Source organism: Drosophila biarmipes, chromosome X, assembly GCF_025231255.1.
Source record: "Drosophila biarmipes strain raj3 chromosome X, RU_DBia_V1.1, whole genome shotgun sequence".
NCBI lineage: Eukaryota > Metazoa > Arthropoda > Insecta > Diptera > Drosophilidae > Drosophila > Drosophila biarmipes.
The window spans coordinates 23,348,272-23,374,707 of NC_066611.1; the positions used below are offsets into that span (position 1 = coordinate 23,348,272).

Here is a 26,436-nt window from a genome sequence, read left to right on the forward strand (position 1 = left end):
TCGTCATCGATAAGCACGATGTCGATAAATCCCAAAATCATCGCTGACTCACTTAAAAAAATGGCGCCTATAAGAATTCAAAAGGATGGACTTAAGTTATGATGTTTGGACCGAAGTGGTGAGATTGTGATAATTAATGGCCTTTAACATATTTTCACAAATAAAACTTAAATAAGTGTTGATTTAAGCCTTTGCCGTCTTCACCGAATAAAAATGCTTCTTGCAATTCTAAATACCCACTAAAAATATTTGGATGGATAATATTAGCTATATTTAGCAGCCTTAAAAGGCATTAAAAATATGGGATTTATTAAGTTATGCTCCAGACAATAACATATTTTTAGAATGGACTTAACCGCCCAGCAAGTATCGGGGTATCTGGTAGTTGGAGTAGACCCCGGCGAAGCGTATCACCCAGCCGATGCCGTCGTAGTTAACCGTCTTGTGGAAACGGACCACCACTTGGCTGCGCTGGCTCATGTAGTACTTCGGGGTGTCCTCGCCGCAGAAGCGCCTCACTTCGAGCTCCACCCCATCCGCGCCCTTCTCCAGGATCTGAAGATAGTCGGTGTGACAGGTGGTCTTGGAGCCCAGATTAAACACTGCAGAAAAAACGATAAATGTAAATGGGAGAACATTTATGAAATAATATATGGGTTGCTCACCCTCAAAAGTGAGGAACACTTTATTGTTGCTCGGCACCCGGACGACCCACTCGCACTCGGAGTTATTGCGCACATTGGCCGGGTAGAAGGGGTTGGCGAAGATGCCCTCGATGTTGTAGAACTGGCCGCCGCATCCGGGCCCCTTCTCCACCGGGCTGGCCAGATAGGTCAGATCCAGCGAGGTCAGAAACGATCCGGTCTTCATGTGCAGCCGCAGCTCATCCGAACTGGTGAACAGACTCTTGCCCGTGTCCACAAAGGAGCAGACGCGCTGCAAGGACTTGTTGGCCCTGTCGTAGACCTCCAAACTCTCCATTTGGCAATCGTAGGTGCCGAAGATCACTTCGGTGTAGTACAAACTCAAAGTGTGATTGGCCGGTGCCCGGATCGTGATGTCGCTATCGATCGTCTGCGACAGATGTATCCTTCCCTGCAGCCCGTCGTAGTGGCGCTCGGCTTTGGAGCTCAGCATTACCCGCAGCTGGAATCCAGCACGCTGTTCCAGCCCCTTCGATCGGAACTTCAGGTACACCTCGTTGGATTTGGAGTAGTATATGTCCGGCTTGAGGTTGCCACAGTACACGTGCTCGGTGGCGTAGTCGAAGTGGTTCTGTCCCGACGTCTGGCCATTGAAGACCAACTCGCTGCCATAGCCCTGCTCCACCTGGTCGGCATCCTGGCGAAATGAAAGGAATGGGGATAAGCAGTTAAGCAAATGATTCAAACTGTAAGATCTGTAAGGCATATTTGGGGTCACGACCGGCTTGGAGTACTTCCAAAGCTGAAGTTTTAAGAATTACACCAAAACCTTGCAGAATCTCCTTTCGATTGATCAACTTATCTTATACGAGGGCATTTCTTTTATAGGTATTTAAAGAAGTAAAGCTTTCGGGTCATATTCCACTGGTGACTAAGATCCAACTAATATAAATGGGGGGTTCTCACAACAATGATCAAGTTAAGGATTGAGTTTTGGGTTAGCTTGGATAACTAAGAATATAACTGATTTGAAAACATTTTTAGAATCAAAACAACATAACTTTTCCCTGATAAACAAGACCCTCAGCGTTTAGATAGAAGGCCCTTATATTAGGTGTGTCCAGTTAAGGGATCTTTAAGTTGTGTTTGGGCTACCATTGCTAATTTAAAAAAAATGTATAATTCAGATTTTTGAATAATTTAAACAGAAACTTGCAAAATGGCCTCCCTTTTCCTATGAAAATAATATAAAATTGGGGTCACCAATCATAACTGATAACAGATAGCTATATCTTCTTGTCTAGGCTTGAACTTTAATCACCTCGCTATTGTAGATCTTCAGGAAGTCGTCCACACAGCTTCCGTTGGCATCGGGTCCATGTAGGTCAAAGTTGACGAAGTTTATCCTGAGCGGCTCGTCGCCCACAATTTTCCAGAAGCAGGCCACTCCGTTGGCGTAGTTGCCACCCGGCGACCTTGGCGGCGAGTCAATGCTGACCTCCTTGCGTGCGTCCGAGCCCAAGGTGATCACCGGACTGCCACACAGTCGGGGAACCGGATTGATGGTCAGCTCGAAGCCGCTGTCGGCCACCATCTCATTGGTAACAAAGCGCAGGAAGAGCGTGTGCCTGGAGGTGCCCAGGCTGGGCGGCTGATCCTGGCCGCAGAAACGTCCGATGAGATCAGCAAAGGGTCCGGCGCTATCGCGCAGCTCCACGTAATCGTTAACGCATCCATCCGACTGTTCCACATGGAAGTTGCTGAACTGCAGCCTGATCTGCTGGTCCGGGTTGACTCGGAACACGATATGGCAGTCCAGGTCGGCCGCGTAGCCTTCAGGCTTGTGGAACTTGCTGTAGACATAGGGCGAGGATGTGCTCAGCGTGACCTTCTCATCGCAGTTGGGCATCATGCGAACCAGGGCCCGGAATCCCCTCGAGGGATCCCGCCCATCCGAGAAGCTGTGTATTAAGCCCCGGTTCTGCGGTATGCTGATCACAGGCAGATCCTCGTTCATGCGGCCGCAGAAGAGTCCGCGCCTCTGGCCCATGTCCCGAGTCGGTCCGGAGAAGACCTCGACGCCATCATAGGCACAGTTCGTGTGGGCCTCGAAGTCGATCAGTGTGAACTTAATGGTGAACTTGGAGCCTTCGGGTGCGTTCAGATGCCAAGTGCAATCGCTACTCGGGGGCATGTTGTTATCCGTGTGCTGCCTGGGTGACTGCACCACCGAATTCTGGGTGATAATACCGCCACAAAGGCGACTGGTGTAGATCAACGAGAATCCCCGCCCGGAGTAGCTGTTGTCCGTTCTGAGCACTATATTGACGGATTTCTTGGCCCTGTACTCGTGGTTATGCTTTACGCCGCAGATTACGGACCGCTGCGTCGTCGCGTCCTCGTCTTTCGTGGTTATCGTGACATTGTCGAACAGACACGCCGATATGGGGGCATTTTCCAGGTCGAATTGCGTGAAGCTGACCAGGACACCGCCGTCTGTTGAGGGATTCCTGGGCACGATCGTCCAGTTGCACTGCAGGTTCTTCTCGTAGCCCAGCGGAAAGCCCGGACTGCTGAGCTCCTGTTCCTCGTCGCCGGCATACAGGAGGCCACCGCAGTTCCGGTCGAAGGTGGCCAGGAAGCCATCGGCCACCACATCGCCATCGGAGCGGAAGATTAGCCGCAGATACGGCGAGGTGGTGTTGATCATCGCCGGCGGAACACGACCGCAGATCCTCGAGAGATCGGTCCAGTTGCCAGCGGACTCGTTGCGCTGCTGGACGAGCAGGTAGTCCTTGGCGCAGCCGGGGCTGTCCTCGATGTAGAAGCGCCCGTGGAAGGTGAGACCGATGTGGTAGCCCGACGCCGCCTCCACCTCCCAGATGCACTCCACATTGTTCTTGTACTGTTCGCCGAAATCGATGTGGCGATACGGATACGTCAGCTTGCCGCCGCATCCCGATCCGTACTTGATGGACACATTGAACGTGGCGTTCGGGGAGAAGCTGTCGGAGTGGTATTCCAAGAAGAGGCCCCGCTCCACCACCACGTTCACAGGGGTGGCCTGGTTGCAGAAGGATCCCAGAGACGGCGAGTTCTGATCCGGTCCGTTGTACACCTGGGCAGGGGGATTAGTAGGGGTAAGGGTTATATATAGTAATATATTAATAATATATTAAAATCACTTAAGGGGTCCAAAAGTAAGCAGCGAACAAAGGCTAGTCGTCTTTCCGAATAAATTTACGTTACTTCTGGGCTTAGTTAATACTGTTGCATACTTTTAGTGACCTAAAACTACGTTTACGAGTGGTAAATATTTCAAACACTAGCTTTTAAAATCACTTTGGGTGAGGGTGTCTAAAAGTATGCTGTAAATAAATTCATTGCACTTCTGAGTTTAAAATATATCTTCCCTACTTTAAGACTCTTGAAAATGGCCTTCAAAAGCGCCGTCACGCATACATACCTTTAGATAGTGATGCAGGCAGGGGAGTTCCGTTGATCCCGCCGCCGGAGGCGCACTGGGCAGGTTGACATCGGTCAGCGTCACCTCCAGCTGGATGTCCTGGGGCTCCGCCTCGTCGTCGCCACCGGCATCCACATAGGGTCCAATGGCCCAGGCACAGTCGATGGCCCCCTGCGTCCCCTCCATGTCGGATGGCTGTAGCAGCGTCATGTTGTCGCCCGGCTCCAGGATGAAGACTCCGCCGCAGGCCTGCATGCTGTAGCCCAGCACGAGGTTGGACAACGCGTTGCGGGCGGAGGCCGAGACCACCAGTTGGATGGGGAAGGGCACCCGGACGGCGGGCAGGGGCTGGCCCGGCGTGGGTGGCGCGTAATCGCAGAGGATGCGCTGTGCCAGCTGGTCCTCCTGGTCCACTCGGTTCAGCTTGAGCGGCGAGAGCAGGGCGCAGAGATGCGAGTTCCGCATCATTGAAGAGGTGGTGTTGTACTCCTTCACCTGGAAGGAAGGTAGGGAAGTGTTACGTGGCTGATAAAGAACCGATCAAAATGAATACAAACATGATGATCATGTGTTCATTTACGTAAGGGTTGGATACACTTGTACCGCAGAATAATAAATGTATTCATTAACTATTGAATAAAGCAGAATACGGAACGATATGGGTACTGTTTTTCCACTGGGTTTCGAATCCTCCGATGTCATATCCCCACACTCACCTGAATCAGGACCGTACTATTCGCAGCCGGGTCGATTTTGTAGCTGCAGTGCACCGGATCGCTGGCGTTGAGGCGCCGGAACTCCATCTCGTTGGCCACATCCCGCTCGATGGCGAGCCGCCCGCATGTGCTGAGACCGTAGGCACTGAATCGCAGCTTGACCCCGTGGCTCTGGGAAATGGGCAGGAGGAAGACGTCGATGCCCATGGTGTTGTCCGAGGACACCACCGCTGCGGGCGGATCGCTGCTGTAGCGCCCCAGGATGGATTGCATCTTAAAGTCGTTGGCCACGGTAAGGCGACCCCGGAAGTGTGTGCGATAGTCAAAGGGCGGGCCAACGGATGCGTTCCACATGCCCGTGTTGAAGTCCAGGATCTCTAGGCGCACACGCGAGCCCTTGGGCACCTCCAGGTGCCAGACGCAGTGCAGCGGCTGGCGAATGCCCACCGGATAGCCGGGCGTCTGCAGAATGCCGACACTGGCGCGGATGGTCTCGCCGCATCGGGCGCCCAGGGATTTGTATCGGATGCGGAAGCCCTGGTCCTCCGCCGGAATGCCGTCCAGGAAGCGGTACCGGAAGACGATCTTGTTGGTTTCGCTCAACAGATGGTGCCTCACGTCGCCGCACACCGTCATCGTGTCCGCGATCTTTTCCTCGCCATCCGGCCCAAAGGCGTCCATCTCCTCCAGCCGCAGATGATTCCGCTGGGAGCAGCTGCCGTTCGCCAGGCGGGGTATCTGCAAAAATTCCGTCTCTAGATCAATGGTGCTGCCCGTCTCCAGTTCGATGGTGTACACACACTCCTCCAGCTGCTTGCCCGCCTCGTGGATCTGGAGGAGATCGCGCGCGGGCGAGGCCACAATGCCCTCGGCACTGTGGAACGAGCCACCGCAGCGGGCCAGTCGCAAGCTGGCACTGAAGCCCATGTGGGGCTCCGAGACGTCCGTGTAGTAGCGAATCCTCAGCTGATTGCCGCCGGAGTAAATGGTGTCCGGCTTGCGGGCGCCGCAATAGCGACCGATCTCCCGCTTCAACTCGGTGCTGCCGTCGTTGACCAGGACGAACTCCCGCTGGCACTCCCTAGTCTCGCCATCGGCCTCGACCAGGTCGAATGCTCCCTGGAAGTGCAGCATGATACGGTGGTCTGGCGGCGCCTGGACAATCCAGACGCATTCCGAGTGGGGATGTGGCAGGTGCGGATAGTACGGCGAACTGATGACCTGCTCATCCGTGCTGCTGGTCAACTGAATGCGGCCGGAGCAGGCGTGACCCACCTCCTCGAAGCGGAAGGTCAACAGGAAGCGGGGTGGACTCAAGTAGTGGAACTTCAGGTAGGCCGTGTTCGAGGTGGTGTTCAGGACCTCGTTGACCACATCTTCGCAGTACTTGCCCCGGCCCAAGAAGGGCGAATCCTCATCGTGGCCGTTGCGCAGCACCAGGAAATTGCGGCAATCATTCGATCCGGCCATCGCACCGTTCTGCAACTGGAAGTCGGGGAAATCTATCTTGATCCGCCGGCCCTGGCGCACCCTCAACGTCCAGACACAATCCTGGTTGGGCCGCGAAGAGAACCGTAGGACCTCGGTGATGTTTACCTGACCTCGGCTGGCCGTGATCTCCGAACCACAGGCCGTTCGTACAATGCCATTGAATCCCGTCTTGTTTACGCTGCTGTCCGTGGTGAACTCCACCCGAAGATAGGGTCGACCGTGGAATATCCTCGCACTCGGCTCCGTAGGCAGGGTGCACAGTTTGCCCAGCTCCGACCAGTTCTGGAGATCGCTACCGCTCGAGACCCGGATGTAGTCCGCCACGCACTCGTTCTCCCCGCCGAAGAGCTCCAGATCGATTTGACTCAGCGTGAGGACGGCGTGCACGGCCGGGTTCGAGGGCACCAAGCTCCAGGAACACTTCAGACCGTTTTCGTAGCCATTCGGATAGCCCGGCGAGGGCAAGCCGATGACCGAGTGACCGATGCTTATCAACTGTCGGCCACACAGGCGCGTCTGCTCCTCCGCGGTGCGATTCGAGCGCAGTTCCTCCTTGGACAGCCGCTCCCAACTGAGCCGGAAGGGACCCCGGTTGGTCGTGAAGTAGACCACATTGGTGCTGGAGATGATCGGCTCGTCCAGATTGGTCATCTCGATGCGAGCTCCAATATCCGAATAGCCATCGTAGAAGCGCAAATGCGGCTGATCGATGTCCCGCACATTGAAGACCGATATCACCACCACGTACTCCTTGTCCACGGTGATACGCCAGCTGTACGGCTCCGGATCCTGGAACTTGGTGGGATAGTGCGGCGACATGATGAAGCCATCCGTGCCATTCAGCTCGTTGTGGTGCTCTACATGGTAAAAGGGTTCGTTTATTCTTAAACGAATTTATTCGCGAATTCTTCAGAATGAACTAGCGAATTCTTTGGGATTAAGGGTTTCAATAGGTGTATGCACTCACCGTAGTTGTAGGACGCCATGAATCCCTCGCCTACGTTGTCGTCGTCGCTCTTGAACTTCATCCAGATGGTGCCGCGCGAGTGAATCACTCCGGGCACTTCACTTCCGCAGTACACGCCGATGAGCTCACCCCTCTCCGACTCCTCGCGGACCTCCAGATAGTCGCGATTGCAGCCGTCCGACTTCTCCAGGTCCATCGACTCCAGCGTGAGACTAAGGGAGTTGCCCGCAGTGGCCTCCAGCACCCACAGGCACTCGATGTTCGGCGGATAAGAGGCGGGGTAGTAGGGCGAGGTGAACTTGCCGGCCAGGGAGTTGTACAAGCTGCCGCAGGCCGTCGTCATGGTCATGTAGTGGCCATCGAACTCCTCGACCAGCTGGAGGGGCACGCTGATGGTCAGCGCCTGGCCGTTGGAGATCAGGGCCGGCGGATGCGAGCGGCAGAATTGGAGACGCGGCGTTCCCTTGGCCTCCGTGCCCTCGTAGATCTTCACACCCACCTGGAGACAATCGCCCTCCGTGGGATACTGAAGGTTGGCCGTGTCGCGCAGCTTGATGTGGGTGGGCGTGAAGATGACGCGCCTGTTGGGCTCGTGCGACTGGATGACCCACAGACAGCTCTCGTTCCGCGGCGCCTGGCGGGACATCTGGATGTACTCGAAGTCCGTGTCGTCGATGGTGAGCTGCAATGCGGTTGAAGGTTAGTATCGGTTAAAAATAAACACTATAAACTGATTTCGAATACATATTAGCAAGCTTTTCAAAACTCCTAGTCTTATAGTTGAAGATATGAAAGAATTATAATATCAACAGTAGGAATCGTTAGAAGTAGTTTAAGACCTCAGTTTTGTGAGGAGATATTTGATAGATTTGAATTTAGGGATTCATTGTATTATCCCGTATACATTTCATATTTCCTTAAAAAGATATTTGGGATGTTTGGCTCGATAATCCTCGAAACATTACATATGTATACATATATTATCTTAAAACCCCACCGTTTGGCCACAGGACTCGTGGAAGTGCATGCGAAAGCCCTTTCCGGAGACGGAATCATCGCTGACGAACCGCACCACAGCCAAGTTGGTGGCAGACATTTGCTGGGATGCAGCTTCATCAATCTCGCCGCAGAGCTTGAACAGCCTCTGACCCTCGGTGTCGTCCTCGGCCAGGTCAAAAGCCTCGAGGTAATCCCAGCTGCAATCGAAGCCCGACTCAATATCAAGATCCCTCATCTCAAAAACGATCTGGTGGTGCGCGGACACCTCCACCTGCCACTCGCAATGGCTGTGGATCGGATACTTCCCCGGATAGTTGGGCGATTCGATCACTCCGTTTCGGGCCGAGATTTTGCCACCGCAAGCTGTGTGGATTAAAGATGGGAACCAGTTATTACGGCTGCAGAAATAACTTATAGAAGAGTACTATCATACACATTTTTGAGTGATTTTAAAAACCGAGATTTTTGTAATCACAAATTACAAAATCACAAAAATGAGAACGTTTATTTAAAACTGGTTTAAAATGGTGTTGCCACAGAAATCACTTACTTAGGGCGCATAAAGTATGCTATGAAAAATGTGTACCAGAAAAATCTTGTATACATATAAATTGATAGGTACGTTTTCTAGATTTTCTGGGTTCACAAATATTTCACTCACTTGCTTTCACAGTTCGATAGGTGGCCTGAAAGCCTCGACCATTGTGCGAACCATCCGAATGGAAACGCACGTGCAACCGGTGTCCGGAACTGGTCAGAACAAACTTGTCCGTGGATCCACAATGGCGTTCGTGTGCCTCCACAATGTTTTGATGGTTGGAGACCTGAAATCATTGGACTAGTACATTAGATACCCGTGGTGGCCAATCCCTAGTCCCCAAGCTCACCGACAGCGCGTCCTTGGTGCAATTGACGCTCTCCTCGAGATCCATGTCGAAGACCGTGAGCTCAACGAGGCTGTCAGGCTGAACGGTGATCAGCCAGTAGCACTCCAGGTCGTTGGGATACATTTTGGGGTGGTTGGGCGACTGGAAGGACCCGCTCTCACCGCGCAGCTCCTCCAGGCAGCCGTCGATGCGGTAGTCCAGCTGGAAGTTCACATAGCTAGCGTTGTGGACGACGGTCAACACCTCCCCACTGACATTCACCGCCATCGGGTTGTTTATTTTCTGGACATGTCCTTCATCCACGATATACAATCCCCCAGGCGTCTGGGTACTCGGCATATGCTCCTCATGCTGCTCCAAGTGGGCGACTTCTATGCGAATATGATTGCCCGTGGGCGCCCTGATCGTCCAGCTACAATTGATGGGTATGGTCTCCATGAAGGGTTCCATAAAGTTGAGACTCTCTATGGTTCCAGAGGTGGCCGTCAGGTTCCTCACGCAATTCGCCTTGAAGGAAATCCGGAATCCTCGGCCGGAATTGGACGAATCAGAATCGAATGTGATTGTGGCCACATTTGTGTCCAGCTGGATCAGTTCATCCTTCACTTCGTCGCAGAGCACCTTGTCGGGACTCTGGTTGGACCACTTTATGCCCGAGTAGATCTTCACGCTGTCGTAGCTGCAACTGCTCAAAGATTCCACATCCATGTCTTCGATTAGCAGTGAGATGGCCGATCCGGGATGCAGATTAATCCGCCACTCGCAGTGCGACAAGTGGGGATAGCTATGCGGATATCTGGGCGAGGAGATGAGCCCCATGTTGGAGCGCAGTTGACCGCCGCATCCGAGGGCGAAGACTCGCCAGCGCAGCCGAAACCCGCGACCATTGATCGCCGCGTCCGTGTGGAGGAGCAGCCTCATCTCGTGGCTGAAGCTGGGTATCCGCGTTGGAATGGTCCGGCCGCAGAAGCGTCCTATCAGCGGGGAATCGTCTTCCCCCCCATTCCTGATCTCCAGATAGTCCGCCGTGCAGTTAAGCGACACTTCCATCTCAAAATTCTCCACCTGAATCTCCAGCAGATAGCCAATGGCTCCGGTCAGCTTCCAGTCGCAGTCCAAGCCAGACGAGTAGTTGGCCGGATAGTCCGGGGAGGTCAACTCCCCGCTGGAGGCATGCACGTGACCGCCGCATTTGTCGCGATCCTCGAACGTGTAGGTCAACTCCATGCCGCCGTCCGCATAGCTGTAGTCCGAGGCGAACTTGATGACCAGCTGGCGCGAGTGGCTGACCAGATCCTCGGGTAGATGGGAGCCACAGTATTTGGCCAGCGGCTTGGCCTTGTCATCGCCCAACTGGGCGGACAGGCTGTCGTAGATCTCCACGTAGTCTAAGCTGCAGTCCAGCGATCCTTCCATTTCGAAGCTGAGCCAGTGCAGGCGGATGGCCTTGTTGGCCGGGGCCACGATCACCCAGTAGCAGGTGGCATCATTGGCATAACTGCCCTCGATGGTCGGCAGCCGAATGTGGTCGCCGGAACGGGTGTGCACTCCGCCGCACTTGAGGTCTCCGCCGGACAAGGATCTGTAGTCGAACTTGAAGCCACGTCCCGAGCTGTCCACATCCGTGATCAAGTGGAACTGCAGGTAGTTGGTCTGGCTGATGAAGTCCTCCGCCGGTTGATTCTTCCCGCAGTAGGGTCCCAGGATTTGGCGGTTCAATCCATCGTTTATCTGCGGATGTGGAGACGAATCATTTAATGTTGATTTTGATTTGCTTGTGATATAAATATCAAGATATTAAAATGAATATGGATACTATTATAGATTTCGATATTAATATGATAAAAATATGGATTTGAATATGGATATGAATATGGGTTCGAACAAGTTTTGGATATGGAAATATATATATGGATATAATATGGATATGAAAAGCATATGATTATGAATACGATATACATATTTGAACATGGATATTCGGATACGGAAATGGATATATGAATAACTGGACATGGATATCTATTAGGAACTCACTCTCAAACTGGTGCTCAGACAGCTAGAATCTTCGTCATCGTCCTCGCCGCTGCTGAGCTGGAAATCGAGCCTCTTCAAGGTGATCACCGTGTTCGGCGCCGTTCTGATGGTATAGGTGCACAGCCGCTGGCTCTTGGTTATGCCGGGATAGCCGGGCGAGGTGATCGTGCCCTGGTCGGCGTCCAGCATGAATTCGCAGGCCATGCGGTAGTTCAGCTCGAAGGCACCGCCGCGGGCATAGAACTTGATCTTGAGGCGATTGAAATGCGACTGGAAGGCTGGTGGATTCGATCGCGCCGCATCTGAGCCGCAAATCTTATCCTGAAGCACACTGCCGCCCTCGACCGTGACGTCCAGCACCTCCAGGCAGTCCTGGGGCTCCAGATCCAGGCGCACAAACTGAACGACCACCTGCTCGCCCACGGCCAAATGGATCTCGTACTCGCAGGAAACACCTCCTGGCTCGGAATTGGCCGTGGAGGATTCGGCAATGGTGCCCTGCTTGGCCGTGTAGACGCCACCGCAGCCGGGCACCCGCTCCTCCACCGAGTAGTGCAGCTGGAAGCCCGTGTCGCCGCCCTCCGCGTCCGAGTGGAAGTGGATCTCGGCCAGGTGGGTGGCCAGGAGCAGCGGCGCCGGCGTTCCGGTGGTGCAGTACTTGGCCAGCTCGCGACCGGAAATGGAGTCCTTGATCTGAAAATTGGAAAAGGGTTAGGGTCTGCATAAAATCCACAAAGAGCTATGCTGCGGCATGTGAGTCACCCGGATGGGAAGTTAGACCCCTTTTTTGAAAACCCACCTCTACAAAATCGAAATTGCAGTTGTTGTGCTGCTCCAGCTGTAGGCTGAAGAAGGTCAGCTTGATACGCTTGTTGGTGGGCGCCACCAATTGCCACCGGCAGTCGCGGTTCTTGGGATAATTTCCCGGCGATCCCGGCGAGGCGAGGGTGCCGTGCGTCTCGAACTCCAGCCGGCCACCGCACTGCGGCTGCATCGAGTTCCAGGTGAGGTCGAAGCCCTCCCTGGCCGTCGAGTTGTCGGAGCGGAACCACAGGTACAGCTGGTTGCCGGAGGAGACGATGTTGCCGCCGTGAGGCAGGTGGCTGCCGCAATAGCGTCCAATTATCTGGGCAGCCGCCGAGCGGCCGTCGTTGATCTGCAGCCAGTCGAAGCGGCACTCCGTGGAGTCCTCCAGGTCGAAGCTGTTGAAGGTCACGTTCACCACCAGCGATTCGTTGGTGCGGATCACCCAGGCGCACTGGGCGTTGTGCTCATAGCCAGTGCCCTCCGGCGGATACCGCAGCCGGCCACTGGGGGCACTCAGCATCCCGTTGCAGCTGCTGAAGCGCGTCTCGCACCGGCTGCCCCGGTAGCCCGGCAGGCACTGGCAGACGAAGCCCTCGGCGCTGGACGGGGTGGGGCGACACCGGCCCCCGTTCTGGCAGGGCTTCCGGTCGCACTGACTTGGCGCCGGCTCGCAGATGGGCGGGCGGAAGCCACTCTGGCACATGCAGGTGAAGTTAGAGGGTCCTGCGTCCAGGCAAATGCCGTCGTTCTGCGGGGGCAAGGAGAGATGGGTTAAAAATCATCACGAAAGCTTTTATAAAAATGGTAATAGTGGGCATACATTTCTATGCGTATTTTTATCACCGTAAAATTAAACCTTATTATCTGTGTTTGCAGGTTATTTTAACCTTTGAGGGTTACTTTCCCGTCCTCATGTCAAGCTAAAAGCAGTTGTTAAACTCTAAAGTCGCATACGTTTCGTGTAGGAAAAAAAGGTATTACACAATACGTACTTATAAATAATTTATCAAAATGTTATGATCTCTTAAGGATCATTTTCTCATCCTTATATTAAGTCAAAATAAGGTTTTAAACCAAGTGTTCTTAAATCCTAGGAATTGATGCCTTCATTATGTTTAACACGAGGACAGTAAGTGGCTCACCATCAGTGACTCACCAGGCAGGGGTTTCCGAAGCAATTCGTGGTCGTTCCATTGACGCAGCCGTTCGGTCCGTATCCCGATCCGACCATGCCCGCCGGACATCGGCAGGACGCGGTGCCGGAGATCAGGAAGCAGCTGGCCGTCGGGTAGCAGGGATTGTTGCTCGCCGGACAGCTCCTCGGCCGCTGGCCGGTCTGGATGTCGAACTCCTCCATGCTCCGCTCGCACTTGCGTCCGTCGCCCGTCCAGCCGATGGGGCACTCGCCGCAGTGATACGACCCGTAGGTGTTTATGCAGTCCACCTTGGGATTGAGGCTGCAGCCGCCGTTGTTCGTCTGGCACTCGTCCAGATCGCGGCAGCTGATTCCGTTGCCGGTCAGGCCAGCGGCACAGGGGGCGCAAGTGAAGCTGCCCGGCAGGTTGATGCAGCTGGTGGAGCAGGGCTTGTGGCCCGCCGAGTCGCTGCACTCGTCCACGTCCTCGCCACAAACGGGCGTCACGCCATTGGTCTTCCAGCCCGGCTCGCAGAGGCACCGGTAGCCGGCGTCGTCGTAGCTGGGCACGCAAGATCCGTGGCCACACAGCTCCCAGGCACTCGACTGCGAGCAGTCGGCCTTGCGCTGGGTGCAGTGCATCCCATGCCAGCCCGGCTGGCACAGGCAGCTGTAGGAGCCCATCTGATTCTGGCACTGCCCTCCGTTCTGGCAGCCCAGGTCGGTGCCCTCGTACAGGGCGCACTCGTTGACGTCCAGCTCGCACTTTGCGCCCTGCATAATGATGATGCAAAGTTATAAGTTAAATAAATTAAAATTGTATATTAACCAACGCCATCTGATAACACAGCTTTGCATTTCTCTGTTGATGCTCCCGTTCTAAAGAATTCGCGGTGTAAAGCGAGTAAATCGCAGTGATTAAAATATTTATGTTAAATGTAAATAAGAATCACTAAAACAATGAAGCATGGTATGCAGGTATCTACTTTTACTTATACGCGTTAGTGGTCACTGTTGCCATGGGCCATGTTTTTCCGACGCCCCCCAATACTCCCCTTTTTTCTGGGATCTCAGGGGAATTCAGAAAGTAGACCCACCTCGAAGGCCGGCCGGCACTGGCAGCGAAAGCCGTTGAAGGTGTTGTAGCAGGTTCCTCCGTTCTCGCAGGGTCCACTGGCGCAGCTGTTCGCCTCCAACTGCGCCTTGATCCGATCCACACGGCTCTCCACCGCCCTGAGTCGAGTCTGGAAACGCCGCAGCAGAGCCATCGAGCCGCGAGTCCTGTCCATTATGAGTACATTTTAAAATTAAATTCGTTACTTCCTATATGTTAAGAGTCCAAGGTGTTTAAATATACTATCAAAAATACCTTTAACCTCACTATTTCAACGTTCCGAGGATCTCAGAAATATGAAGGATAAAAACGATTTTGGACTTCTATGTAGCTATAACATGTAATCGGAATTTTTTTCTTAATTTTTTAGTGTTAAACCTATTTCCTAATATTTTTCACATAGGGACATACAAATAAGCTTGCATCCCGAAATTCCCAAGCCGAACTGCTAAACTCCCAGAGTTCCGAATAGGTTTGTAACTCGGTTTATGATCTCACCTGTTGAACTGCGTGCGCAGCCTTTCGTCCAAGCCGTTGACCCCGAAGGCACGCCTCTTAAAATCAGCCAGCTGATCCGCCAGCTCCCGCACATCCACGAAATCCTCGGCGGTGTTCCACTCATCCTTGGGACCGTTGGCCCGCTTTTTGGGACCACCGGTGGCCATCAACAGCTCCATCACATCGAGATCCTCGTTGATCGTAAGCCGCGAAGTTCCCGTCAATCGAAAGCTGATGTTTCGATTGGCCCCCGACTCGAAAATCAAATTGCCATCCTTGCTTATAATTTTCGGCCTAAAAATGGGCGGTTTTGACAACTGCACTTAAGACTTTTTTAGGATCCTTACGAGTTGACGAAAGCCTCCGCAAAAGGCCAAATATCCGTAAAAATAAAGATAGCCCAGCACAAGAGCAGCCTGCTCCTGGCAGATCCACTCATTTTGCCAATGAATAGAGTCACGTAAGGTCACCAAAAAACTAAAACATTGGAATCACCAAAAAAAATTTGATCCGGTCTGCTGGAACATCAATGTCCGACTGTGCTGCTCCCAGAGATCCGTGCATTTGAGATCGACTCTCGAGCGGAGGGCGTTTCTCCTTTTGGAAAACGCCCATCAAACCCATTCCCATCGAATAGATAAGCAGGCTGGGTTTAAAATCGTACACACATATATTTTTGAGCAGATTTCTCAGCCGATGTGGGTTTGCTCTCGGTGCTGGCTTAGGGCGCTAATAATATCTATTACAATAGCACATAAATTAGATGGTTTAGCTTAGGGTTAGATCTTCTCAAAATGTAAAACTACGGAGGAGTTAACCGTCTGCCCTCTCGAAAGCGTAATGGTCATTTCGAAAGAGCAGGTTTTCTGTTGAATGCGGCAGATACGCCTTACACAATACCTGGTGTTCCTTGGTGTCCACAATTAATAGTATATAGATGGAACAGACTCTGTGTGAAGTGGGGTGTGCCCAAGGTGTTTGACTTAAGTACAGGCTGTGCTCTACGTAGGTCTCTGCTCTCCGTGTGTAAAGTCGAGACAAGCTGGCCGTGTGGGTTGCAAATGCACAAGAAATGTTCGATAACTCTGAGGAACTATGGACCTGAAGGTGCACTCTACAGATCAGAGATCCTTAAATTCAATTTCAGCAAAGTTAAATTAGGCAAACAGTGCAAGAGTGATCGAGAAGTAATCGAAAGTTTTACAATCTCTTGTCTTTCCTAAGACATTATGTACAATCGGTTTTTAAAGTGGGCGATTAGCAAGTCTAAAATAGATCATATAGCGATCGTTTCTTACAAATTTAGTTGAGATTGGGTAGTTTTAGAAAGCATGGGTGACATAGTGAAGAAAGGTCTTCCCTGATCGATCATTATCGACTACAATTGGTTTTCGTTTAGTGTGCTTGGTGGTTGTTCAGTTTTGGTTGGTCAGTGGTGGTGGTTATGACCGCTTTCGATCGCAGTTCCATTGTTCTGTGAGGTCTTGGTGGTGTCCTAGTGAGTGGGATCGATGGAGAGCTTCATTGGCTGGGTCTGCTGTTATGTCTTAAACCTATGGCTTGCCATACAATTCTTTGTGGATTCTCTTTTTGGCCAGGGAAATTGGGAAATATTCAGGTTTGCCTTCCCGCCTCTACATAAGATACATACTTGCTTATATATGCTCTAGTATTTAAGTGTATATATAACGTAGGTGTGTAAAATAAGAATCACAAAGATGAAATGACTTGCGTTTAGAGTCCGAGTATGAATAATAACAAAGCTGGGGCGCAATAAGATCCGGATCTCTGTGCTGGAAACTATGGTAATAATAATAGAAATTACATTAATTACAATATATATATGTGGGTGCCAGGACACGCGCTACTCGATAAATAAATATTAAAAATATACACTCGACAGTTGAACTTTCTGCTTAGGTTGGGTGTTATTTGTTTTCTCTTGGTTGCAACTCCTCGTCTTCTGGATACTTTCTCCACCTCCGGTGAGCCACCAAAGGTGCTCCACGTACTCAGTTGGCCGGCGTGGTGACTGCCTTCGGTCGCCGTATGTGCTCCGATTTGTGGTAGAGGAATTTATAGCTCGACTTCTGCTTTTCCGTGTGCTCAACAAAGGAATCTGAAACGTTTTTCCGTATATACTGGTTTGGATTTCGTTTAATACAGTACTCACCGAAGGAGACGTAGCCCAGGTTGTCGGTGTCCAGCGCATAGAAGAGCGCCTGGGCCTTTTGTTCGTTCAGCTTGCCGCCAGCGTGTCTCATCAATCGCACGAAGCTCTCCCTGTCGATCTGCTGACTAGATTCGCTATACAGCTTTGGTGAAAAACCGTTGGAATTATTATAAGTAAAGGCACATCTTTCTTATTTCATATTACATGGATGAGGGCCCGCAGGAAGGTCAACAGATCGGAGTTCTTCAGCTTGCAGAAGAGCGAGCAGAGCAGGAAGCTCTTCAAACTCACTGTGCCCGTGCGGCGCTAAAAAAAAAGAGACGGAGCACACCGATTAGAAGGAGACAGAGCCAGACGCATGATCGAGAAACGCACGTGGTCGAGCAGGGAGAACAGCTTGTGCAGATTGACGTCCTTGAGATCCACCTGGAGCAGCTCGCCAAACGTGATGATGTCCAGCCGGTCCGTGTTCGACAGCCGCAGGAAGCCCTTGCACAGCTCCGCGTCCCGCTGGCTCTCCACCAGGCCCAGCTTCTCGATCGTCCGCTCGATCTCCACTATGTCGCCCGGGAAGGGGATCTTCATGTCGCGAGCCCGGCTCATCACGATGACGTCCTCGAAAGAATAGTCCGACGTGGGCACTCCCAGGGCCCTAAAAAAATGGGTAGTCAGTAGCTGTTCAAATATTCTGGTGATCTTAAAATTTTATTAACTTACTGAAAAGGCAACTTTGAAGCATTAAACTATGTATTTTTATTAAATAAATAACTAAATAATATTCTGCAAGGCTTTAACTAATTTTGCGGAAATGTGTACCAATATGTTTTATGTTTCTTCCAGTCCTAAACATATCCAAAGGAAATTCGAATAAAAACCGCATCTAAATAAAAAATATTCCAGAAAATCCACAAAGTATCTGGTCTTATATATACACATTATAAGTTTACAACCAGGAAACAAAACATGCATATTGTTCATCACAAATAAACGCTAAAATATATATAGAAGTAATGGTAAGGAAAATGACCTATTAAATTTCCACAAAATATATTATATTTGCCAAAAATTCCATTTCCGAGAATCGGATGGACTTTGCCCCACTTACTTGGCCATCACCTCGCGCACATTGTTGGCATACAGATTGGCATCGGCCACCTCGTCCGCCGATGGAGTGTAGACGGGCAGATACTCGATCTCGCACCGGTTGTAAAACTGCGTCATCGTCAGCCAGAGAAGGCGCAACCTAAATAAAACAATAGGCATAAGTAGAGTAATACTTACTAAGCAATAATATCAAATATAAGATCGGTTAAACAGGTAAAACCTTCAAAGAGGTGTCTTACAATACTATCCTATACATATTTCTGAGAACTGGCTAAGTTAAAATGTATGAATTGTGGTATTCTACATATATAGTGTATATACAGCTATCCACTCGAAACTAAGAATAAAGGCACTACGAAATCTGCTAAAATAAGACTAGTCAAATCCATAGACCTAAATTGCGTGCAAAACCTATTTTATTATAGCAAAAGACTTGGTTCAAAGATTGATTGCTTTCAGAGAATATATAAGAAGATATTAAAGTGGGTAAAATGAATCTTTAATCTAAAAACTGAGGTGTTTAAACCCTTCCTCAAAAAACCTTACTACTCCTCACTAACAATTCTCTCCGCAGCCCTAGGTACTCACACTCCAGGTCCGTCCCAGGTCCATGTGAAGGTGTCGTACTTGTTCGGGTACTTGAGGAGCACCGGCTGCACCGGCACTCCCGGGTAGAATGCACCCGGCTTGAACTTGATGAGGGCGGTGCGGTTGGTGCAGGTGCCCTCTGCGAAGATGACCACCTGCGGCCAGTCCTCCGAGGAGCGGGCTCGGTTCACGATGTCCCGGATGGTGTTCTGGCGCGAGTTGGGGTCCTCGCGCTGCACGTAGATGGGCTGGGCGAAGTTGATGATGCGCCCCAGCAGCGGGATGTCCGCCGTCTCCCGCTTGGCCACTATCGAGGGCGGGCCACTGGCCACGACCAGGATGGAGTCCACGTAGGAGGAGTGCGGAGCCACCACCAGAATGGGCGCCTCCTTGGGCGTCGCCGCCCGCCCCTTCATGGTCACGTAGTGGAACGATCCGAAGGTGTACACCATGCGCATGCCGCAGGCCGTCATGCACTGCACTTGTCTGAAAGGTGTGATAATCAGCCAGCGATTCACGGCGGTGTGTGATATTTACTCACTTGCGCCAGCCGGTGAGGGGTTTCGCCTTGAGATCTTCCAGCGTCAATCCATAGAGTCCAATACAGGCGAACATCCAGGCGGAGATCAGGGAGAGGACGCAGCCCACCACGCGGATGGGCAGCAGCAGCACTGTCAGCACATAGACCTGTCGGAAAAAGGGTAAAGGATTTGAATAGGGGTTGGACAAATCAGTAACTAGGTAACATAATATAATGGGTTTTTTAAAAGCGTTTTTGGCAGAATTGCCTGTAACAAAGGAGGATTAACCGATGGGTAATGTAAAAGTTCGAAGAAAGATCCTAATATCATAGTGCAACGCTACAATAGTCGCCCCAAAAATCGAGTTTTTCTTAGTTTATATATTATAATTTCCCATAAGAAACACCTATATTGTATTTATTTGATTTTAGGGATCTATGTGTGGACTTTTGGCCAACAGCTCATAGAAATATATATCTTAAAAGTGTCTTCCACGGGCTGCAAACGCCACCAGAGTTCACTTTTAAGACGGACTATATATTTACTATATAGCGTAGTTAGGACGCGAGATTCGTCTGGGCATTCTGGCAATACCATTCGGGACAAGCTACACAAGTAGTACTCGGATTCTAGAGGACCAACGACAGCCAGGCGCCCATGAGGCAGAATCCCCCGATGGTGGCATACGGCTGCATCCACTTCTCGCCAGTCAGGGCGCGGTAGTACATGGAACCGCTGAAGAAGAGGGTGCCAGTGATCATCAGTGCTCCGGTGAGGAAGGGATAGTGGGCCAGGGGCATGGCCATCAGGGCGAAGGAGTGCAGGAAGTGGATGCGGTTGGCCACATCGGCGAAGGCCTGCGAGTCCAGTTGCTCCCGGACACTCTCCAGGTCCCGCAGCACGTACTTGCAGTAGGCGCCCATGAAGATGGCCGATGCTCCGCCGATCCCGGCCAGCCGCATGAAGTGATAGTGGCTCCCGGCGAGGCAGTACAGTGAGCTGTGCGAGCGCACGAACGAGTGCGACGAGGGCTGGAAGACGAGCAGCGTGTCCTCCGCGGGACACTTCGGCGGCAGCAGGCCGATGCTCTGCAGGAAGGCATTGGCGGTCAGGATGATCATCTGGCTGACAGGGTTGCCCACCACGAGGTAGTCCAGGGTCTCGGCCATCGACATTGTGTATGTAACCTGATTGCTCCAAAAATAATTTTGACGCAGGGCCAAAAGTGTGCGGTGTACAGTAGGACTTGTCTAACACAAATCACCATCGGCTAGAGCTGCAAAAGCCTTGACATCGCCGTCAATCGATTTTGCCGGTCGATACGCTGCATGGGAGAGACTTTCCATTGGGTGACATTAGAAGCAAGGCACATTATGTACTAAACAGAAAGTGTTTGTCTGCCTTCGCAGCTCTGAGCAACAAAAATCGACTTTTAATTTATGGAGGGAAATGCTCATGGGAGAGGCTGATTAGATTCTGATTAGATAAGTCCAGACATATATTTATATGAAATGCCCATTGAATAAAGGATTATTCAGTTCTGGGGTAAACTAATACCTGAACCAAGCATTTGTAAATGCGATTCGGGGTACACTAGCACTTAGCCGAAAAATGGTATCACAGTCAGACACCCACGTATCGCTTATCGGATAAGAGGCCAATCACATGACAGTGTGATCGCATTAATTCATGCAAGCTGTCGCTTAGTAGGGACCCCACAAATCAATGGTCGCCAAACAATTCCATGTTTACACTCGCCAACTGCCAACAGGCCGGGCGCTAATCGCTGATAGCTGCGTGTAGTATAGATTACCAGTCAAGTGGAGGCCCGTCGCACCGCCCTGAACTCTGCCTTTCGATCAGGCCCTCCAGATAGAATCGGTTCCAGAAGTCGGCCTTGGGGAACAGCATACCACATACCGGACCGACCCTATGTCTGGAGTGCGCTTTTTATGTAATGTACTTCGAGCGATTGTCGCCTACCCACGTTGTCCTGTCAGCTCAGAGATTCATATTCATTTTTCCGAAATTCCAAAGATCGCTATTCTGAAAAACCCATTCAGATGATTGTGGTACATGCATTCAAATATACAGACAAGAGCAGGGGATTTTAGAATGTTTTCTGGGAGTCCAAAAATGTTTTTCATAATAGAATATATGCAGTGATCGTAGTACATATAAAAACGCTCGTTACCATACAAAGATACTACAACATAAGATCAAGAACAGGTTGGTAGTAATAATTCGAGCCATGATCTGGAGGCTTGGCCAGAGTGTCAGGGCCTTTAAGGTGCCTTGAACCTCGCTCGCAAGCGAAATGAAAGCGAAAACGGGTTTTCGTGTGCTGCACGCAATGGCATGCCCCCGAAACCCCACCGTGGCGCCAGCCTTATGTTTATTCACATTGTTCAGTGGGTCAATGGCTCGCTGAGTGCACTGCTTCCCTCGCCAGCTGATCTCAGAGTACGTGTACTTCAATCTACTTGCGCCCCACTGCAGCTATCACTCTGATTGCCGCTTTTGCGACCATTATGGTTTGTTATTCAAGACTTTGGAACTTGACTCAGCGATAGCGCCACTCGGATGCGTCACTGAGATCGGCGCTGATACCTAGTGCTTGTTTAGCTCGCGTGATCGTAGCATATAGGGCATTACTTTGTAGTCAAACGTACATTCAGGGTCTTGAGTGCTACCCATTCTCTAAGAGATTGTACATTTCTGGTTTCACATTAATTTTAGGCAAGCCCTATCCAGCGCCAATACATTCTAGGCACAAGCTAAGGGTCTTAGTCATTTACAAATGAATCTCTATTTTTTAATGGAACAGGCCTGGTATACACCCAGAAAATCCCTTGGCGCACGGCCACAGCTCACTTAAACACGCCACAAACGGGGATTTCAGTGAATCAGCTGAACAATCGATCGTAAGTGAAAGAAACTGCGTATTATATATTGATGTAATATACAGTCATAATTGATCTATCAATACAATTGGCTTTCTTTTTTAAATATCTATACTCCATGGGTCATATTTTTGTTTAATACTAGCAGTACCAGCAAAATGACTTTAGGCAGAGTCAGTTATATTTTTAGGAATATAGGTATACATATACAGGGGTTCCTCCCGTGCATCTCCCAGCCCAAATTAGACCGTTTCCCGGCCCATCTGCACTGATCCGTAAACAAGCCGAAGCACTTGTATTTGCTTTTGTTTATTGTTGTGTTATTGCCACTCGCAGCAATTAGCGCTAAGGGCAAGTAGCGGGCTCTACCGAAGTGTGGGAATTAAAGGGGGTCGGACCCCCAACACGTATTGCCAGCTGGCAAGCTCTCCCATCAGCCCACGTGCATGAAACCAGAGCCGCTTCCCTGATTATCGGGCGCTTTAGAAGCAATAAAACACCTGACGTTGCACGGGAAGGCGGTGATAAGGCGTCGGGTTATTCGGTGGGGTGGTACGTATTGGCTTTTGGGGTGGCAAAGGTGGAAGCCAAGGCCTCTTATATGACAAGGGGCGGGTTCGCGAAGGAAAAGCAAGGAACGGACGAGTACTTGCAGACTGAACGTAGATACCCGGCAATCTTATAAAAACGAAAATATGAGTGCTTGTCGTTACTTCGGGTTGCGTCATGGGCAAATTATGAGGTTTATTTTCAGAAACAAGCAAGTGGTACTATCAAATTAGGAAATTTTGAATGAATCAGTAGATTGAAGAGCCACGAACTTCAAAACGAGCTTATGCAAGCCAGTGCTCTATGGTAGTTCTTTAAACAAACAATAGTAACTTTTCATATTGCAAGCGATTCGGCGGAAATGGCGATTGATACGGTAGTTTGCAGGTGTTTCAACGCTTGCCAGGAAAAGGTAAATGGAGCTATTATGCGGAATGGTTTACTTTACAATAGAACGTCTTTAAAACGTATAAGCAAATTATAAAACTGTGGTGAATTTAGACCAAGAATGTCCCTGTATCTTGTGTCTTGCAATCTTGGTATCCATAAGATATTTCCTTGAAATCTCGTATCTTTGTATCTCTGGGGCTCGGCCGTATCGTTAGATCTCTACATCCTTAAGATGTATCCTCCAATACTACGAAGACTCCGCTGATAGCAATAACAAATTCACTTTACCGAGCCCCTATATCTTTTGATGCCAATATACCCCGCCACCTCTTCCGAGCACCCATTAAAACGGGAACGAAGCGGAACAAGAACCCCGTTGAATTGGGGAGAGCGAGCGAGAGGCTCACATAACAACAATAACGGCGCACATGCCAAAAGAACCGGCCTCGCACAGTGGTAATAAATCATATATTCTCAAGCACTTAGGGTATGTGAATGATTAAACGAAGTCTGATAGGCAACTGATCACCTATAGAATTAATGTTTGAAAAAAGAGCGGGCTTTAAAGACATGCAAGATGTACATAATAAATAAAAATATAGACATAGATTAAATTTAGTTTATATTCCTCACTAAGTAGAACAGTAACCGATTTCCGTGGATATTTATTTGTGTCTTTTTACCAGAGATGAAAACCACTGAATTATTTCTATTACGCGGTATCTAGTCGTTTTGGCCACTGTGCGCCGCAGCAGCAGTGGCCACCAAAACAACAACAACAGCAGCAAATTTAGAGGGGCGTAACAACAACAAGGAGAACAAGAAAATCATACGATTCTCGCGCAAGCAAAAAAAGAAAAACGCTGACGTAGGCAGAGACGTCGGCAGCAGCAGATAAAAAATAAGAAGGAAGCAGGCGATAAAAAAGGAACGAAAACACAACAAAAACTACGCGAAAAAGCGCAAGAACATTGACCAATGTAACGGCAAATGCATGTCAAGTGCAGTGCGGAGGAGAGGGAAGCCGCGGGAGAAAGTTCTCCCGCTCTCCGCTCGCACTCTCTCCAGTGGAGATCGCCAGGGGCGGATGAGCAGGGGTTTCGAGGCCGAAGGAGGGGCTTAGCCCCACATCTTCGGATGGCATGTTGATATGGCAAGGCTGTTACACATAATGGCACTCGAGGGGAGAGGAAACCCCAGCCCCCTTGGAGGCGCGCCTGGAGATCGCACATGTGCCCGATTTGCATGAGTGAGAGAGCGAGATGGAATGCGGGGAGAAGAACAGGGGCGTGGGAGGGACGGGGGACGGGGGACTCACCTTGGCCACCTCAATGTGACTGTCGATTTCGAGGCGATGGACAAACGGATTTATGTACCCCTTGGAGGCCCACGTATCCTCCTCGGAGTCGCGCTTCGACAGGCTGGCGGCCACTCCCACGTCGCCGACGCCGCCCACCACCCCCGCCGGCGGCACTTCCTCGCCGCCCGCTGGCTTGAGCGTCGACGTTGTCATGGCCCCTCTTTTCACTTCCGAATCACTTCCTCCTCCCTGCTTCGGTATCGCACCACGCACCACGCACCACGCACTCCCGCACAGCGGTTGAAAACGGTAACGGAAAACAAATAATAACAACAGCGGTAGCTCGCTCTGCACTGGGCCCGCTGCTTCTCGCGCTCAACCGCCGCTTCTCGAGTGGCCTTCGCTTCGAACTCCGACTATTTGAATCTGTTAACTTGGTTTTGGCGTGCCAGCATACAGCCCATAGTATAGTTATTGGATTCCCCTCGCGAGCAGCACAACAACAACGCACCAGATACGCTCTGCAAACTGCGCAACACTGCTGCGCCGCGTTGCGCAACACTGCGGGGCCAGCCGATGAATACCGCAAAATACCGAAAATAAATACCAGCTGCTGCTTCTGCCGGTCTGGCAGCGTTGGCTGCTGGCTGGAAGCGGAGAAAACCGTTACGAAAGTTATGAAGCCGTAGTTAAATGTTCCCAAACATTGAATTCGAAGAAGAAAGGTGTGTTTCACTGGTCCTGACAGAAATTACTCAAAGTTCCCTTGTAGGTAAAGCAGAAAAGCTTACCTAAGATAATATGTCGGTGGCATAATATCACTGAGCTGTAAGAGCATGAAATAAAGCATCGTCGGGACTCCTACATATAAAACGTCTGCCAAACATTTCCCGAAATGTTCTTTATAAAACGCTTTCCAAGCTGCATTCAGTTTTTTGGCGAACTCCGGCAACGCCGCTGGAATGCGCGCCAAGAGTTCGAATTCAAATGACCGTTTGACCGTTACCGTTTCACGTGCTTCCCGGACTCAGCATCGCGCCACCCAGTAATTTGTGTGTTTTTATGGCACGAGTCGCTCTAATCTTAACCTGGCAGCAGACCGGACCGCAGTTCACGGCCCAGCGTCGCATGTGTGCGAAACGTGTTTGTTTTATGCCCCGAAAAATCAAACCTTGCGATCTCCATCGAAACGTTTCCAAGGCGAGGGCAGACACCTAGTGCGCAGCCCCTGTCTGGGCTACGGCTACTGCTACGCCTATGCCCAGCCGCACTACGGCTTTATCAGCGGTTGGGTGGAGAAACGACCGACCCAACCAGTTTTTTTTCCGTCGCCCGTCGCGTCTTGTGGTTAGTTTCCGAGATAAAACGGGTTTTCGCCGACGTGATGATCACCTGCAATCTCACTTCGAGGGCGGCGGCGGCGGCGGCGGCGGGCCTTAACTGTTGTACGCCTGCGCCGGTGACCTTGACGCGGCTCGTGGCCGCCCTTTACCCCGTGACCTTGCCCGACTCGCCGCCGCCGGCCGAAAGCGAAAGGAGTGCCCGCCCGCAGGGGTATCTGTGAAGTTGCGCTCTTGGCGTATCCGTGCAGTAGTTCTTCTGGCTGAGCGGGCCCCTTTTCCGCACCGCCCACCGCGAAGTCAGCCAACCGCTTCCAAGGCCGGGGCAGCGATTTCAATGACTGGCTGCGCTTATTAATGGGCTTTTTATCTACACATAACGCGTATCTAAGTTTGGCTATTTTTATCCGGCCAAATTGGTTGAGCTTATGCTCGCTTCGTTGTACGCAGGGGGTTTTAAAATTGTTAAAACTGCTAAAATTGTTATTAGCTGTCGTTCCCTAAGTGTTCTATTTTTTAGAAACATTTTAGGTTTTTAAAGCGCACTGGAAGTATATTTATGTGCTGTATGCTGAACTCGTTTGTTGCTCGAAAATAGTTCCTTCATTTTTCAGGATTTCAGGTTGGATATTGCTTTATAAATCTATTATGGTGCCATGAGGGGTTATATCGCCAAGAGAGTGGGTTCCAGTAGTGTATCCCACGTTCAAGACGAAAGTGTTCTAAAGATAGTTCCCATGTGGACAGATTTTGTTATTTAAAATAAATGTATTGTATTAGTTTCAGCGATACGTATAGCCCAAACGTGCG

The 26,436-nt window shown here is 50.8% G+C and overlaps 3 protein-coding genes across 3 annotated transcripts; all 3 read right to left on the bottom strand.

Moving 5' to 3' along the window:
• Nucleotides 1–258: 258 nt before the first annotated feature.
• On the bottom strand, nt 259–15,325 carry LOC108023429 (cubilin homolog). The gene is made up of 15 exons (XM_017092917.3): nt 15,106–15,325; nt 14,759–15,052; nt 14,244–14,427; nt 13,168–13,920; nt 12,004–12,759; nt 11,205–11,897; nt 9,171–10,901; nt 8,945–9,107; nt 8,282–8,646; nt 7,285–7,966; nt 4,827–7,174; nt 4,111–4,605; nt 1,966–3,762; nt 666–1,341; nt 259–602 (listed from the first exon to the last, which is right to left on the bottom strand). The coding sequence occupies exons 1-15, from the start codon at nt 15,195–15,197 to the stop codon at nt 352–354; spliced, it is 11,280 nt and encodes a 3,759-aa protein (XP_016948406.2). The 5' UTR covers nt 15,198–15,325; the 3' UTR covers nt 259–351.
• An 80-nt stretch (nt 15,326–15,405) lies between these two features.
• Nucleotides 15,406–24,816, bottom strand: LOC108023432 (lysophosphatidylcholine acyltransferase). The gene is made up of 8 exons (XM_017092919.3): nt 24,305–24,816; nt 19,165–19,310; nt 18,624–19,109; nt 18,037–18,174; nt 17,307–17,583; nt 17,136–17,237; nt 16,932–17,073; nt 15,406–16,877 (listed from the first exon to the last, which is right to left on the bottom strand). Exons 1-8 carry the CDS (start codon nt 24,497–24,499, stop codon nt 16,771–16,773), a joined length of 1,593 nt encoding a protein of 530 aa, XP_016948408.1. The 5' UTR covers nt 24,500–24,816; the 3' UTR covers nt 15,406–16,770.
• On the bottom strand, nt 19,383–20,575 carry LOC108023431 (transmembrane protein 256 homolog). The gene has a single exon (XM_017092918.3). It carries the CDS (start codon nt 20,317–20,319, stop codon nt 19,774–19,776), a length of 546 nt encoding a protein of 181 aa, XP_016948407.1. The 5' UTR covers nt 20,320–20,575; the 3' UTR covers nt 19,383–19,773.
• Nucleotides 24,817–26,436: the final 1,620 nt, after the last annotated feature.

Excerpts from the sequence above, each read along its gene's own strand:
- LOC108023429 (XM_017092917.3), bottom strand. The coding sequence starts at position 15,197 with ATGAGTGGATCTGCCAGGAGCAGGCTGCTCTTGTGCTGGGCTATCTTT. Across the intron at positions 13,921-14,243 it reads AGTGCCGGCCGGCCTTCGAG|GGCGCAAAGTGCGAGCTGGA; the intron begins GTGGGTCTACTT and ends ATCATTATGCAG. Across the intron at positions 3,763-4,110 it reads GCCTGCATCACTATCTAAAG|GTGTACAACGGACCGGATCA; the intron begins GTATGTATGCGT and ends CCCCCTGCCCAG.
- LOC108023431 (XM_017092918.3), bottom strand. The coding sequence starts at position 20,319 with ATGTCGATGGCCGAGACCCTGGACTACCTCGTGGTGGGCAACCCTGTC.
- LOC108023432 (XM_017092919.3), bottom strand. The coding sequence starts at position 24,499 with ATGACAACGTCGACGCTCAAGCCAGCGGGCGGCGAGGAAGTGCCGCCG. Across the intron at positions 17,074-17,135 it reads TCCTGCGGGCCCTCATCCAT|CTGTATAGCGAATCTAGTCA; the intron begins GTAATATGAAAT and ends TTTTCACCAAAG. Across the intron at positions 16,878-16,931 it reads CCTGGGCTACGTCTCCTTCG|ATTCCTTTGTTGAGCACACG; the intron begins GTGAGTACTGTA and ends AAAACGTTTCAG.